At 39.2% G+C, this 16,858-nt stretch overlaps 1 protein-coding gene and 1 long non-coding RNA gene across 3 annotated transcripts in view; one reads left to right on the top strand and one right to left on the bottom strand.

Moving 5' to 3' along the window:
• The window catches only part of LOC127620914 (fibrinogen C domain-containing protein 1-like), a 251,198-nt gene that overhangs the window by 64,205 nt on the left and 170,135 nt on the right, over positions 1 to 16,858 (bottom strand). The window contains exon 7 of one of the 2 annotated variants that reach the window (XM_052094264.1): positions 8,850 to 14,962. The exons of the other annotated variant lie outside the window; for it this stretch is intronic. Coding sequence (XP_051950224.1) covers positions 14,700 to 14,962 — 263 coding nt within the window. The 3' untranslated portion in view covers positions 8,850 to 14,699. Of the gene's footprint in view, positions 1 to 8,849; positions 14,963 to 16,858 lie in introns of those variants that run through there. 2 annotated transcript variants of the gene reach the window in all.
• Positions 3,615 to 16,234, top strand: LOC127620917 (uncharacterized). Its single transcript, XR_007967824.1, has 4 exons — positions 3,615 to 3,734; positions 7,194 to 7,349; positions 14,680 to 14,819; positions 16,059 to 16,234. It is a non-coding gene; the product is annotated as an uncharacterized LOC127620917 (long non-coding RNA).

Raw genomic sequence — 16,858 nt, 5'->3', positions numbered from 1 at the left:
ATCTGCCTATCTTCACAACGAATGTCCCGAAACAGTCAACACCCGTAGAAAAGAAAGCTGGGCAGAAGTGTTGAAGGCGGGCTGATAATAAATCTGCCATTTGAGGAACTTTGGGTTGACCTCTACATTTTTGACATTCTGTGCAGCAAAGTTGGTGCTTCTTTATTGCCTGTCGACCTCATTAGATCCAATATTGCCTCCTGACCTCTAAAATACTCTCTCAGAGCCAGGGTGCAACATTCGTTCATTGTAATCTTTGATTAGAAGCTTTGTGGCAGGATGAGTCAAGTACTATAGGATGAATCAACCTCACTGACCTGTGGTAACCGGCGATGCCTCCCACCCACTCTGATTAAGTCTGTTGTTTGATACAACACTGGTATCACCAGAAGTGAGATCCACTGGAAAACGTTGTGCCTGACAGGCTCTTAGAAGGGTAACTTCTGCTTCATGGTAACTGTTGATCGTTTGAGTCTGGTTCTGATCAGCCACCCCGTGACATCGCTGACATACAGCTTCGACCAAGTCCTTCCAGGAATTAAACTGGTTTGCATCTGGGAAATCCTTTTGTGGTGACACAGATGCCAAACTGCAGAACTTCACACCTTTTAGTTCACTAAAGTTGTGACTGGGAAGTGTGTGGTCTCTTAGGCCACTCACTTGGAGCTTGTGAAAGGAAGGGCAGACCTCCACTCCATCTGCTAAGTCTGGTAAACTCAAGGAGCTTCCTACCTCGTGTGAGGTCATCAGATGGATTATTTAGTGACTCAACATAACGCCATGATTGTAGGTCAGTCAGCAATTGAATTTCTGTCACACGTGTGCCGACAAACACCTTAATGTCAAACACCTGCATGACTGACAGAAGCCATTCCAGTACCGTTTTGGAGTCTATCTATAGCGTGGTTGTGCTAGTTATGCTCCAGCTAGTGCTGTGCACAACTCTAAGCGGGGCATGATTTGTTGATGTTTAGGTGACCATTTTTATTTGGCCATGACAAATGAAGTATGGGTGATGCCCATGTGTGTAGTACAAAGACTAAGCCACTGCCCCATATTCCCTTTCTTAAGCATCACAGAAAACAGGGAGGTGTCGCTCAAGTCCAGGAATATCCATTTCACCTGGAACATAGCAACTTGGGATTGATATTGAACTCAGATGTAGCAACTCACTCTCCCAAAGGTTCCAAACATCACACAGATCTGCAGGGAGGTCATCCTATTCTTTTCTCAAATCAAATCAAATCCCTTTATTGTTATTCAACTATATACAGAAGTGCAACAGTGGGTGAAAGTCTTGGGTGCAGTTCCAATCCACACAGCAGTATGTCATACTGCTCTTCGACCACAGTTGTTGCACAAGGATCTTAGCTCTGGTTGTATAGGGCGTGATAAGTCCCAATGGATTGTACTGACTTGCAAGTACCCTATATACTTTTCACATTGTCGGTATTGAGTGCTCAATGGGTCGTAATTAGTATCCCAGGGTATCTGTCCCAAAATGTCAATGCAGTCCTAATATGGGTTCTTGAGGATCACACCGATTATGCTCCAGCCACGGTTCCACATTCTGGGACCTAGCTTTAGTATGCAAGTGGACCACTACTGATTATTGGTTGCTTGCCCTCTGCCTAATCTCAAACCCACCATCTGCTAAGAGCGCACGTAAATCATCTACTCTTTTCTTGGCTGTAGATAGGCTTTCCAGGCAATTATAAACATAGAAGCTGGATTCAACTGACTGAATGAGATCAGGAGTGCTGCGTGGGTGTTCTCTGTTGTGCCTCTGTAGTGTACAGATAGCACAACAGGGATTACTGGTAGTTCCAAATGGCAGCACCTGCCATTTGTAGACCTTTGGTTGAATTTCTTGATTCATGTTTCGCCAGAGGAATCGTAATAGAGGTTTGTCCTCATGCAACAGACGTACCTGTTGAAATATGCCTCTGATATCTCCACTGATTGCAACATGGTGCTGTGTAAATCGCAGGAGAACACCAAGGAGGGATGGTCTAAGGTTTAGCCCTGGAAAGAGCTGATCATGCAGTGAGTTACCCTTGTATTTGGAGGAACAATTGAACACCAGACGTGCCTTCCCATTGTGATACATGAGCTGATGTAGCAAATGCCATGATTCCTCAGATTTGTTAGCTTCTACAGATGTGACCCTCTTCACATATCTTGCTTGTATTAGTTTACTCATCTTCGCTTGGTAAGCAGCTGTTCTCTCTGGATGCTCTTTGAGCTTCTCAGTGCCAGGGAGACTGCTATTACTGACAACTGAGGTGCTCTCAGCTTGGAGGAAGCTTCAGATCATTGGAGAGGGGTTGTATAGTGTTGAATGCCATCAAACGACACCCTACAGGATTTGCTCTCTAAGATCTGTACAGACTCTTGGTCCAGTCTAGAAGAAGTCATAAGCTTTTCACTGTGGTAGGGTAGAGAATCTAGTTGCCACAATCACTCTACGTGTCTGTAGATGGTGTTGGCTGCAGAGGCAGTGATGAAATAACTCTGAACGGTGGAAGTTGCTTGATTTGAAAGGCCTTCGGGACCTTGGAGAACTCAGCCAAGTTTCGTGCACACTGCAACTGGTCCTCCCTGTGTGCCGAAATGTACTGGCTTTACAGCAGTGATTAGCAATGTATTATCCGATCCGATCAGCAGCAGGGGCTAAACATTGTTAAATGACTGCAATGGAATACCACTTAGGTGGGCATGATGACGTTGAAGGGCCTTGACTGGTTAGCTCTGTTCTACAAGATCTAGACCAGTGGTGGTGAAAGCACTCAGCATTCTGTATCTGTCCCCTGGACTGACACCTCAAAGGTAACAACTGAACCAACAAGGAAAGTGAAATCAGGATGAATAGTACATAAAGATAGAGTCTATTCCTTTCCTTTCAGCTGAAGTTGTTGAGCAGCACCAGATAGAAGCATAGTACTTCAGCACCATCATCTAAAATAACAAAGGTTTCAAGTGTTCTGTCATCACTATGCAGAAGCACAGGCACAACTTTTAGCAGTACTCGACCTGAAGTGCTTGATGGGGTCAGGTAGACCCTACTGCTTAATGTGCTTGTAGGCTTGGTCTCTGCCCACTGTTCATCCACACCATGGAGGACTTGGAGATGTATTTCACCACAATCTCTGCATGGTTTCTTGAGGTTACATTCTTCTGGATGGTGTGAACGGCCACACTTCCAGCATAGTTTTCCCTCTTCTATCCAATGCAGTCAGCTCTCTTATATCTGAGCACTGGGTGATCTAATGTTCTTTGCTGTGACAGAACAAACAATGCTCTTTGGATTTCCTCTTTAGAGTATACTGAGGGTACCTTAACACTGTGGGGTTGTACTCCATGGTAGACTGAAATACACTGTACGTTGCATTAAATTGGTGCCTTTCCCTAAATGGAGGTTGTATGTCTCTCCTTCTGGTAATGTTCAACTTGTCTACTGGAAAGACGTTGCTGTTGAGCCTTTTCTTGCAGCCAACTAGAGAAGTCTTGAGTGTTATACGGGTTTAGACTTGTTTATCAACTTGCCTTGCTTCTGTAAAAACAAAGGTACTTTGGGATTTTGCACTTCTTTATCACTTCTGTCTACAGGGGAGCAACAACTGAGCTCAATGCCTTGAGGGCCTTCCAGGGACAGCAGCCTACTCACAAAAAGGTGGACATGAAAGGAAAATAATTGAAAACTACTAGCATCACTGACCTTGACATCTGGATCTGTAAGTATGGATGATATTTCCCTCTGGGCTAGTTGATATGGCTACCCATATTGTAACTGTAGGGCCTGTATAGCTGCTGTGTATGGCCGAGGTTCATGATGGTATGACTTTGGAAGTTTGAGGTGTTCAAGCTGTTTTTCTGACAGCTCAGGATGAGGATCAAGAAGATTGTCAAAAGCTAATTTTAGATAAGCAAAGTCCTTCTCACTGTCAACAGCAAAGCCTGGTATTGAAGATTTTGGTGCCCCATCCAAGTTAATGGGAGGTGGAGTCCCTGCTTGATAATCAGTGTGCTGTGTCGAAGCTACAGTGCCCTCCACAATTATTCGCACCCCTGTTTAAGATGTGGTCGAGGACTTCTAAAAATTTCTCCTTTTTTTTTTTAAACAACATAGAACCCAAATGCAAAAAAAGAGAAAAATCCAACCTTTTATTTAAGTACATTACTTTGGTGGTAAAAAAAAAAAATCACACATTTAGAAAAAATTAAAACCTGAAATCATGTGTCCCACAATTATTGGCACCCCTGATGTTAATACTTTGTACAACCCCCTTTTGCCAACAAGACAGCACTTAATCTCCTCCTATAACATTTCACAAGATTGGAGAACACAGAGAGAGGGATCTTTGACCGTTCTTCTTTGCACAATCTTTCTAGATCATCCAGTGTCCTGGGTCTTCTCTTATGCACTCTCCTCTTTAGCTCGCCCCACAGGTTTTCGATTGGGTTGAGGTCTGGGGACTGAGATGGCCATGGGAGGACCTTGAGTTTGTGACTGCTGAACCATTTTTGTGTAGATTTTGCCACATGTTTTGGATCATTATCCTGCTGAAAGACCCAATGACGACCCATCTTCAGCTTTCTGGCAGAGGCCATCAGGTTTTTATTTAAAATGTCCTGGTAGTTCAAAGCGTTCATAATGCCATGCACCCTAACAAGGTTCCCAGGGCCTTTGGAAGAGAAACAGGCCCACAGCATCACAGATCCTCCACCATACTTCACGTTGGGCATGAGGTGCTTTTCGGCATACTCATATTTTGTTTTACGCCAGACCCACTTAGAGTGTTTGTTGCCAAAAAGCTCAATCTTAGTCTCATCTGACCAAAGCACACGATCCCAGTTGAAGTCCCAGTGCCGCTTAGCAAACTCCAGACGTTTACGTTTGTGAGAGTTAGTGAGAAAAGGCTTTTTCCTTGCATGCCTCCCAAACAGCTTGTTGGCATGTAGAGAGCGTCTGATGGTTGTTTTGGAGACTTTGTGACCCCAAGATGCCACTCTTTTACTTTTTTTACTTCTCTTACCATCCTCCTCACTGTGCGTTGTGGCAAGATAAACTTGGGACCGCTTCCAGCCTTGTTTGTCACTGTTCCAGTTGTTTTAAACTTCTTAATGATTCCTCTGACTGTAGATATGGGCAAGTTAAGGCGAGTGGCTATTTTCTTGTAGCCATTGCCTGACTTATGAAGGTCGACACACATCTGCCTTACTTGAATGGTGTGTTCTCTTGTCTTTGCCATGTTGACAAATGGGTAAGAGAATTAGGCCTCTGTGTCACGTCATATTTATACCCCAGTGAAACAGGAAGTCATGAATTACTAATTAAAAGTTCCTAGATACCCTGACCAACTTTAGCAACTACAGAAAAATATATTTAAAAAAAAATCAATAAAATTTTTCAGCGGAATTGTTAGGGGTGCCAATAATTGTGGGACACATGATTTGAAGTTTTTTTTTTTTTCTAAATGTGTGATTTATTTATTTTTACCACCAAAGTAATGTACTTAAATAAAAGGTTGGATTTTTCTCTTTTTTTTGCATTTGGGTTCTATGTTGTTTAAAAAAAAAGGAGAATTTTTAGAAGTCCTCGACCACATCTTAAACAGGGGTGCCAATAATTGTGGGGGGCACTGTATATGTGCTGGATGCTGATATGCAGCAGTGACCAAATTAGCTTTTGGGTGTGCACCAGGGTAATTATGCTGTGTTGAGAATGGAACAGGGAAGCTGGGCTGACAATCTGTATGAGCTATATATGATGGGTACTGCACTGAATTTACTGCAGCTGGATGACCAGTAACCATGCCAGGTGTGTTGGATGAGTTGCATCATCAATGCTTAAGGACATTCTAAGTGCAGGTGGTGACTTATTGGAGATTGAATGACAATGCGGCTTACCATCATAACGTATTTGTAGAATTAGCATTTCTGGTGGCACAGCATCAGGTGCTGGTGGAGCTATTGGTGAAACAAATGTCCTTTTCCTCGTTTTGTGGTCTCGGTGGTTAATTTTAGCTTATCGCGGGCCACTCGGTTCTTCCGATGGCCAGTCCACACCTGATCGGCCCCAAAGTGCGTCGACCCACTTGGACTGGTAATCTGGTATGCCAGATTACCAGTCCAAGTGGGTCGACGCACTTTGCTTGGTCATACTGACCTCCCCACTGGGTCATCAGAACTGGAGGATTTATCACCATGCAATGACATACTGTTTGTGGTTGCTGATGTAAGGTGTTCTGAGCATTATTTCATGTGTTGCTATGCGGTTGCTAGGGTGTTCAACATTGAACATTGCTATGTGATTGCTTACTGGCCCAAGTCAATAGAGCCCACCCCCCAGCCAAATATGGTCTCCTTCAATTTAAGTCTTTTCATTTTATTTTTCCGCCAGTTTATTGTCTGCTATGTGAAAATCGTGCACTTTTCAGCCATGATGTCATTTTGTTGGCAAACCGAGAATTCCCCATGGGTTTGAGGAATACTCCAGGTTCAATACAAGTTAAGCTCAATCGATAGCATTTGTGACCATTTTGACTACCACAATATATAATTCTGACTCATCCGAACTTTTCTTTAAAAAAAAAAGCAGAAATGGAGGTTACAACAAGGCACTTACAATGCAAGTGAATAGGGCCAATTTTTGGAGGGTTTAAAGGCAGAAATGTTTATAGAAATTTTGTAAAAGCACTTACATTAATTCTTCGGTTAAAATGTGTGTATTATTTGAGCTGTAAGTCTTTTACATTTTTACAGTCGTTTCAGGATTTGTTTACATTGTATACAACTTTACACAGAAAAGGTTAGTAAGCGATTTTATCACACTAAAATCATGTTAACATGCATATTGTTTAGTTCTTGTGGCTATACTTTTTAAACAGTGAGTTTTTAAACATTTACTAATTGGACCCATTGACTTCTATTGTAAGTGTCTCACTAGAACCCAGATTTGTGCTTCTTTTTTTTTAAAGAAGGTGCAAGTCCAAATAATTTTTGTGCTAATCAACATTATGCCAATAATATGCAGCTTCCAAATTTATGTTGGGGTATGACTGTGTGTAATTACAAAACTTTCAAATCAGACAAAGACAGCAGTGTGTGTGTGTGTGTGTGTGTGTGTGTGTGTGTGTGTGTGTGTGTGTGTGTGTATATATATGTATATATGTATATGAACCCAAATGCAGGTTTATTAACACAAAAGAAAACATGGGTAACACCAACTGAAGAACTGTAATCAAAACAATGAAGAAAAAGGCTCAGCACAAAGACAATATCACAATGGGATCAGAAAGTTGATCTGGGCAGCTCAAGACGAGACAAGACAACGAAGAATGTTTGGTGTGAGTATATATAGAGTCCATGATGAGATCGTTAACAACTGTGTGAATGATTATAATTCTGGAGAGTTGGAGTGGGGAAACAAGTGTGGCGGAGACTGAAGAGAGCTTGACAAAAACGTTTAAGTATCTTAATGTTTACCACAAACTTTATTTTACTCATAAATCCAAAACTGCCATTATTAAATTATTGAGGGAATTAGCCTAATTATCTTCTAGGTTTTTGGATTTCAACGTTAACAGTTCTATAGCACACCTCTCAACAAGCCACATGATTTGAGGTATCATTCATGTCCATAACACCTGGCAAGTTATGTCCCAAAGTTTAATATGAAAGATTAGGGGTTTGTTCAAATCCCTAATCCAAGGTATGAGCAATTATAATAGTGATGTTTGACTAAGCAACCATCACTAAAAAGGCAGAGATGAAAAAAGAAGAAATATTTCTTGCTAAAGAGGGCAGTCAGGGGGTTTCAATATCTGGTTGTGTGGATTAATGACTTGGGTAAAACTATTCACCGCTACAAGATATATTCTTCACCTCAAATCAATTACCATGTGATAGGAGACCAGGGCTATGCTGGCCTGTTTTTTCATTAAACAGCAATTCACATAAGGGACTTGTGCATCAAAATGACTGCAGCAGGGCTCTGAGAGGTTTTGTGTAAAAGGAGATGTTTGCACCCTCTTGAATCACTATGAGAAGATGCAATCCAATAATACAAAAACCTCATGATGCAAAAAGTCTAAAATGCAATTGATTGGACTGGCTGGGGGGCCCAAAGATCTCAGATGTCTGAAAAAAAGCCAAGTATAATGGCAGTATCTTCTGTAAAGCTGTCAAGGTGGAAGCAATGGAAGTATGGGCTGTAGGGATATTGGAGGAAGTTGATAAGGGCCCAGATGTGTTTATGACATGTTGAGTGTTCAATTACTGAAGTGTTTGATCAGCCCAGCTTTTGCTTGTGATGCATCAAGGGATGCACAACTTTGCCCTAAAAGAACCACAAATCGCTTAAGACATATTACATGGGAATTTATTGAGGGAAATGTGCTTCAATTTGAATGAAAATAATATCACAATGCAACAACAACAAAAAAAAAAGATAAAAATAATAAAATCTTAATGATCCTAAAAACGTTTTATTTTCTCAATGCATTGTTTGTGGTTAAAACAACCCACCTATCTTCTGCTATTCTTCATAAATATGGCATGCTAAAAGGACATTTTCTTTAATTCTCACTACTTAAGTGATAAATCTCTCCTCTTGTTCTCCTCTTAAACTGACAGATGAGGGAAAGAGTGAGAAGTCAATTGGAAAAGTAAAAAATTACTTTTGAACACTGCATTTTATTTAGTGCTGTTGCAATAAAATTACCTGTAAGAACAGATTAAACCTGGACTTTTTTTTACAATACTGTGGTGAGCAGGGTGTGGCTATAGCCTTTAGCCTCCTATTACAGGTCATGCTCAACCTGCTCCAAGGGGGAATTGAACCAGGGTCTCTGGCATGGGAGGGGGAGGGGATGGGGGGTACGCTAACTAAGAGGCAAAAGGCTACAGCCCCTAGTGACAGTCAATAATGTGCCTCTTGAGGCCAGGGGAGTGAGGTTTACACACTGCACAACTACCTACCAGCAGTCTCCGGCTTGGGAGGTGGACGTGCTAACAAGGAGTCTAAAGGCTACAGTCACGCCCTGCATGGAACATATACAAAATACATTTTTGAATGTATTTTAAAGTTTTACAAGATTATACAAGGTTTTCAACTGTATGCCATAAATGCCATACATTTTCAAAATATTCTTGAAACACTCACCAATAGAGAGCCTTTTTTTGCCATCTGGGCCATGGATTGCCACACTTGCAAATACTTAAAAAGCAAGACAAATGTGATAGTCTCAATATTCACACAAAACAAGCTTTGCCTAGGGATGTTCTTGGCCTACCTAGTCAATTACCAACTAATGAGCTGACCCCAGCTGGGATTCACTGCAAACCTGCCAAGGAGGAATTATTGTTCTTCTGTCACAGAAAATCCTCCAGTCAAACCAAAATAAATTATTGTAAAAATGGTGGATGTTTATTAAATGGCACTCTTAACTTTAAACACATTTTAATGATCAACAATAATGATAAATAAATGTTCTGTTACAAGACCCCCAAAATTACTGGAATATCAGTTCATCGTCATTCCCAAAGTATAGTGGAGCACAGGCTGGGCGTCAAGGGAGGGCTTATGCTCCACTGGAGCATACCAAATGTTAATTGAATAAAGTGTACAGTAGATCTGCATTTGCTCAAAAAGAAACATCACTTTCAGCTTGCCAGAAATTATAGAGTTGAGGGTTTTGGGGTGTTTGGGATGGCAAAATTTGTTAAAGCTGAATTGTATAATCTTTTAAATGTTAAAATACTTTCTAATATCCCCGCTTAATTTGCATCTCCAACTAGAATAAGCCATTTGTAGGTTGATTCCCTCAAAAAGTGTAAACATTATGGTATGGTACATTTACTCAACTAATGAAGTGAGCTTTGGGCAGGACTACGGTATATTTTTGTCGAGCAATGGTTAATGGAGGGAGTGCATCAGGAAACTTGTTCTGTTAGCATAATTTCTGCAATTCCATTTGTTTATTTATTTATTTATTTATTTATTTATTTATTATTACAGGGACAGTGCATATTAATTAACATTGCTGCCAATATGCCAGAATTAGCCAGAAGGCTATTTTTCATCTGCAGTCCCCGGACAGATGTTAAAAGTCACCCTAAAAGGGAATAAAATTACAAATTAAAAAAAAAAAAAAACAGTCTAATTACAGCAAACCAACAATCAAACAAACATCTGACAAAGACATAACATATACACACACACAAGGCAAGAAGCCTAGAGAATGTGTTAATGTTGACAGCTCTGAAATTCAAGTAGCCATTTGGCGATGACTCTGAAAATACTTTGAGAAAGGAAATTAAAAGCATCCTCTTGTCATCCTGGTGTGTTGTTAAACTGAAAGATATTCTCAGTTTCACCCTTAAAAGTTATTTACATGGATGACTGGCAAGCAGACAGGTGTAGATTGAGAGGGCATCAGCAGGGGTTTCGGAGTTCCAAGAAGTTCACAGAGCGCAATTGGGGCTACCAACTTAGAATCAGTCTTTCCCAAAAGCTCTAGCTGTCTAGAACATTCTCCCCTTCAGCACAATACAACTGATCCAAGTTGTTCCAAAACCTAGTAGGCTCCTCTTGGGATACTCACAACTGGTTTTAATAGAGTGCAACAATCTGGTTCTAAAAGTAAATATCCCATTCATTTTTCCATAGGAGAATTGATTTTTAACGATAACTTATAAACATTTAAAGACAGAACAGGTCTTTATTCAAAGGTATTTGTGTCTGTTGAAGCCATCTCTCTACGTTTCATCTTCATTTTCTTAAAATAGTGTTTAATAGCTAAATATTTAATGAAGAACTGCACTACCCAGGTATGATCCTGAAAATGAAGATCAACCAATCAGAAAATTGCTGTAAACAAAGCACGCCAAACCTGTCAAAGAGTGAGCGCCCACTTCCATGATACACTATGAATGACGCAATCGAGTCCATCTCCCTAGACTCTCAAACTACTTGTATATTTTCAAATATTAATATTTGACAATAAAAGCAGCTTATATTGTTTCTATACTTATAATAAAAAAGTATTTGATTACATCATTCATAATGCTTCATGGAATTATAGTTCATTCCCTCAAGAAAGACGTTAAGGACACAGACTTGTACTTTTGTCTTTTTGTCCTTTTTAGGCTTCAAATCAAAGTGTGTAATATTGGGATTAACCCCAGAGTGTGTTCAATTAGTCTATAGTCTCTTAGAACGCGTTTATGAAGGATTTTTTAAAATCCCTATGGAATAAATGAATTGCAAAAATACTTTTGGAACCAAGACAGCTAAAAAAAATGGACAGACACTGTTGCACTCTATTGAGTTTGATGTTAGCATGATGCTAAGCTAACAACGTGATCCTCTAAAAACATAAAAATACTTAGCATACACATATGTTGGGTAAATTAATCCATTTTTAATTACACTTTATCTATTTCTATTGATATTCTATGACTAGCTTTCGGAACAGAGCAGTATCCCACATTTATCCCTCAAAGTATCACACCCAAAAAGAACAACACATTTCTTTTAATATACCTGCTGAGAACAAAAAAGCATGGCATGGTCAGGTGTGATGATGTGTTTTATTTGCATTTCCCTTTGTTTTAAATGCGCATGCTAGTATATCAGGACAACTGTAGCAATGAAATCCCTCCTACGGTTCGTCTAGGGAATTGACTGTGGAACTCAATCAACAGAGTGCCGTTCACCACAATTTCACCTCACAGAAATGCCTTTGCTCTGCAAAGCCTGTGGTTCCTCAATGAGCAAGATAATGTCACAATCTTGATCAAAAGCTTGGTTGAGCAGCACTATATTTTTGATGGTACTGTTACAGTTGCTCATTCTGTTGTAGTTTTGACTTCCTATGACTTTCGGTAAACTGTTATTTCAGAAGGGGTTTGCATTTCAGTATATACTGTAAGATAAACATTTTCTACAATAAACCTGGTTGATATCGAAAGCCTTTCCATTCTCAAAATACTCTGAGGGATATATCCTTCGATACATAAAACTATATATTTTAAAATCCTACCTATATTGATATAAAAGTGATTGTAAAACTTTTTTAAATGGAAAATACTTTTTGTTTTGTTTTTTAAAGTGCAGACAATGTTCATCTTTGACAGAATAATCAATGTACAATCACAACAAATATAAAGATACAAATAAACTTATGAAACAGATTTTCACATTCTAAACAATGCAACACAAGTTCATCTACTATAGCAGTCATCATCTAAGTCAATCAACTTTGATCTCACTTGACAAGTGGAATTTGTATACAGATAAAACAGCAGGGTTGATATGGAATGTTCAGAAATGTGTTAATTATCAAACCTAATACAAAGACACAAAAAATAAACACGAGTAAATAAGGGCATTGTAAGTTAATTGTTTGGAAAGGACACATTATGCACAATATCAATGCTGAAAATTACATATCTCCAGCATAGATATTTTGTGGGTAATGTCTGCATAGACAGAAAACAAGCAAACAAAAGAAGAAATGAGCAAAGTTGTTATGTGTTGTTGATGCTTTTAAACCAGCAGCTGTTAGAAAAAATAGATCACCTAAAAAAGGAAAATTCCTTTTCATTTTTCATTGACTCACAATGACTCATGTCATTCCAAACCTGTTTGACTTTTTTCCTTCAATAGAATACAGAAGTAGATATCTTGATCTTCACAAAGCTCTTTTCCATACAATGACAGTTCATAGTAACCATGGTTGTCAAGCTCCAAATAGGCCAAAAAACACTATAAATGTAGTCTATACTACGCGATATTCAAAGTCTTATGAATTCAATAGCTTTGCGTGAAGAACAGACCAAAATCTAAGTTGTTCTCTCAAATCTTATTCACGCTTCCACATATTTAAGATGATGTAGGTTTGACGTCCATGATGTCTAGTTGGAACTGGTGTCGCTCATAAATGACCATGACATGAAAAAAACCTAAGTAAACAATGACACAATTTTAATTTGTGGGTGAACTATTTCTTTAAGAAATAAAATGTTCCAGATTTGGAGATATTCACCAATTTATCTTAAACAAAAGACAAATAATACATGATCATACTTTGATAGAAGAAATAAAAAAAACAAGTTACCAAATGACCCACAGGATAATCTGATTTATGTATCACATTTAAAATATGTTGTATTGAAAGTCTGCTCAGCAACAGAAATGGTTTCGACCCAAGTTCAGTTCCGAGAGCTTCCCCAAGAGCAAAACCATAAAGATAATGCAAATGATGACATTATTGTCATTTTTGTGTGAACTATCCCACTAAGCTTCGTCAATCCATATCATTTTCATTTCAGGTCAAAAACTGACCTATTGTGCCATGAAAACCATCCAAAGCATAAGATAAAATCCACAACACACTGATAACCAACAGTAACACCAGGGTTCTTTGAAGCAAGATCAGCTTCTCCATTGATAAAGCTTCCAATGACTGGTACGCCCTGGTGCAACTGACCTGTCAGGGTGAATAATGTGTCTGTATTGGCCCATCACTCTGAATGCCACCTCTGTGACACATATTCTCTTTGTGCTTTCCTGGTGGTCAATAACATATTTACTCGACATGTGGGAAACCTAGTTACTTCCCAGATATTACAACAGTGGGTGGAAATACCAATGCAACTTAGTCATGTTTAGCTACAAGTAACTGATTAAGCTCTGAACAAAAATAACATAGGACAACCAGTCTTTCTGTTAGATAATTCAAAGGAACTTGTTTGAGAGGAGTTCAAAGTCTTCATTGTTATGAAAAGCTACATGTTCTCGCTAGATTTCACAGCTACAGTTTTTTTTTTAATTTTGTTTTGTTTTTTTAGACAACAACTATTTATTTATTTATTAATTAGTATTTTTCAGAACAGTGGTTCTCAACTGGTTTTGCTTCAGGACCTAGGGTTTACAAGACCCAAAACTGTAGCAAAATTGTCATACAAAAGTAAACCAAAAATTCCTTAAAATCAATCTTTGAAATGTATTCATACTAGCGTGAAGAAATAATTGGAACAACAATATGAAAAATCATTAACGTGACTTAGGCTGTATAGAAATCTTGACAATTTTTGATTCAAATGTCAATTTAATATCGATAATATCCTTGCTGCAAGGGAACCTGCATCTTGTGTAGCTAGTCATATAACCGGTCCATATTGACAACTGTCTAATTTGACTAGATACTACCAAGTGAATTGTGAATTTAAGCTAAAACAGAGTTTGGTTGGATGCTTGACCTTTGACATCAACAACAAAAGAACTTCTCCTTTTTAAAAGTCGAAAAGCCTATTTATTTTACTATACTAACTATTCACAATTATATGGTTAGTTGCATTTTATAATTTGCATTTAGCATTGTTTTTCCCTGCTGTCCTATCAGAACAGACATGCGACCCACCAGTTGAGAACCACTGTTTTTGACAATACCTGCAATATTTCGTTATAATATTCAGAGATGTGAACAATAGATCAAGAGAAAAACAGCAGCCCACTGGGCATTAGCACAAACACTACACGATGGTCAGGAAACAAGGAAAGAGGAATATGAACAGAATCATGACAAAAGAGAAGTCAAAAAGTTCTTGCGTTTCTGCATTGAGTGTCTCTACCACCTACAGCCATCTTTGAGTTCCTCTTTGTTCTTTTAGGTGAGTTTTCTAGTTCTGGCTCATTTATTCTCTTCCTTGGTGGGCCTGATCTTCATCTCTGTGAACTTCAGCGAGTACTGCCACCCTGTCCAGGACGACCACTCAATGCCGTCAGCGTAGGAGGTGTGCTGGCCGCGAAGGTACTCTCCGTTGAGGTTGGAGGTGTGGCAGTTACGGTACCACCAGGCTCCATGGTAGAAGGACGCACAGTTATTCTCAGAGTGGTCGTTGTCCTTGTCCTTAGTGGTGAATTTCATCCCGTTGTGTTTGAGCAATGAGTCGCCTAGAGTATCAATGCGTGATTGAAAGAAAGATTGAGAAAGACAGACATAGGATGAAAGAGTGAGAGAGACAGGAATGCCAGGGAAAGAAGCAGAAACAAAGAACAAGAGAGTCATCTCTGCAATATCTTTCTTGATCCATACCAAGGAAAGTTTTTATTGCTATGGCAGGGACTGCAGTAAAACTGTACACAGACGTTCAACAAAGATCAAAACACAGTTCAAACCTAGTGATATGCCTGCCTTGCTGTCTGCTGTCTATAGGCATCTGCCTTCTAAGGGATTTACATTTATGCATTTGACAGATGCTTGATTCCAAAACGACTTACAGTTAATTCAAGGTATACATTTATCAGCAAGCACGGGAATCGTAAGGAAACAATTCCCACTCAGATTCCTCTTTAAGATTCCGCTTCCTTAACGATTCCATTAACAAATCTTTAAGCACTTTTGATGGAGAATTATTTGGAAATAAGACACGCAATTCGAATTAAAATCTACTACCCTCAGCAGATTTCAACAGAGCAGGTAAAACAAACCAGAGATAAATTTAACGGAGCTGTCAGAATGAACGCGTTAACACATGTAATTAATTACAAAAGTTTAATGCATTAATTTATCTTAATCGCAATAAACGCATTTACCGTTAATACTGCATAAACACTGGTGTGAATGATGGAACCTTTGTACTGTGTCCACCCAGAGCCATTACACTGACGAACACGCCACAGCGCCAGAACCCTTCTACCAAGAGAGCCTACAAGCTTAGCATAAAACAGCATAATGCGCCGGTCCCAAAGAAATTCTGTGGGAGGAAATTCTTGACACGTTTGTTGACCATTACGCTCTCTCTTTTGATAGAGCCACGGAGGATGTTATTTAAGTAAATAAGATAATTTCTGACAGCGCTTCCCTGTTAGTGTTAAAATGATGGTGAAAGGAGCTATTAACACTATTTGATGTACAAAACAAGCCCAGATGGGCTTGTGATAGAAATCAAGTAGTTTTCAGCCTATGTAAGGCACATTTTAATAACCACAGAAGCACACCAAATCTTAACTATCACCAAAATGCTGAATGAGATGTTTTTGTTTGCAGGTGCTGTTCATGGTGAGTTCAAAGCTTGACGATGGCATTTGAGCGGATGGCCACAGTCTACTGGCAGAATAAGATTGTGGATGACTCCTACTTTAGGAAATGTTTAATGTTACTTAAATTGGTGCTATTTAGTGCATTGTCTTTATATTGTGGAAGGGTTTGTTTGGAAAATGTTAATAAAGCATTATATTGATACATATTGTTTTGTTCCCTTTGGTACTTTAATATAGTAAAGGCTTGAAATGCGATAAAGGCCCAAAATTGTATAATTTTTGGTTTTAAAAGATACATGTATTTTTGCATTTCAAACAGTACAAGACAAACACTGTGTCTGCATTGCTAGCAATTTGCCTGTTTCAATCATATAATATATAATTTTAATTTCTTTTCATCATTTATTGGGGGCAGTGGTGGCTCAGTGGTTGAGGCTCAGGGTTACTGACCAGAAGGTTGGGGGTTCAAGCCCCAGCACCACCAAGATGCCACTGTTGGGCCCTTGAGCAAGGCCCTTAACCCTATCTGCTCCAGGGGCGCCGTATCATGGCTGACTCTGCACTCTGACCCCAGCTTAGCTGGGATATGTGAAAACTAATAAATTTCACTGTATATATGCAAAAAAAAAACTGTGTGTATAATGTGTGGCCAAAATAAAGGATTCTATCTATGTATCTGTAAAATGGCATGACTGTGTCAGCTGGCTCAAAAAAGAAAATGCTAGAAAAAACAGAAATTATTTACTGCCCTCAAGTTGTCCCTCAAGATGTTTTTTCCTCAAAGTAGAATCTTAACACAATATTTTC

Source organism: Xyrauchen texanus, chromosome 27 (assembly GCF_025860055.1).
Source record: "Xyrauchen texanus isolate HMW12.3.18 chromosome 27, RBS_HiC_50CHRs, whole genome shotgun sequence".
NCBI lineage: Eukaryota > Metazoa > Chordata > Actinopteri > Cypriniformes > Catostomidae > Xyrauchen > Xyrauchen texanus.
The sequence above is the reverse complement of the archived record's forward strand: the minus strand, read 5'-3'. Positions and strand labels throughout refer to the sequence as shown.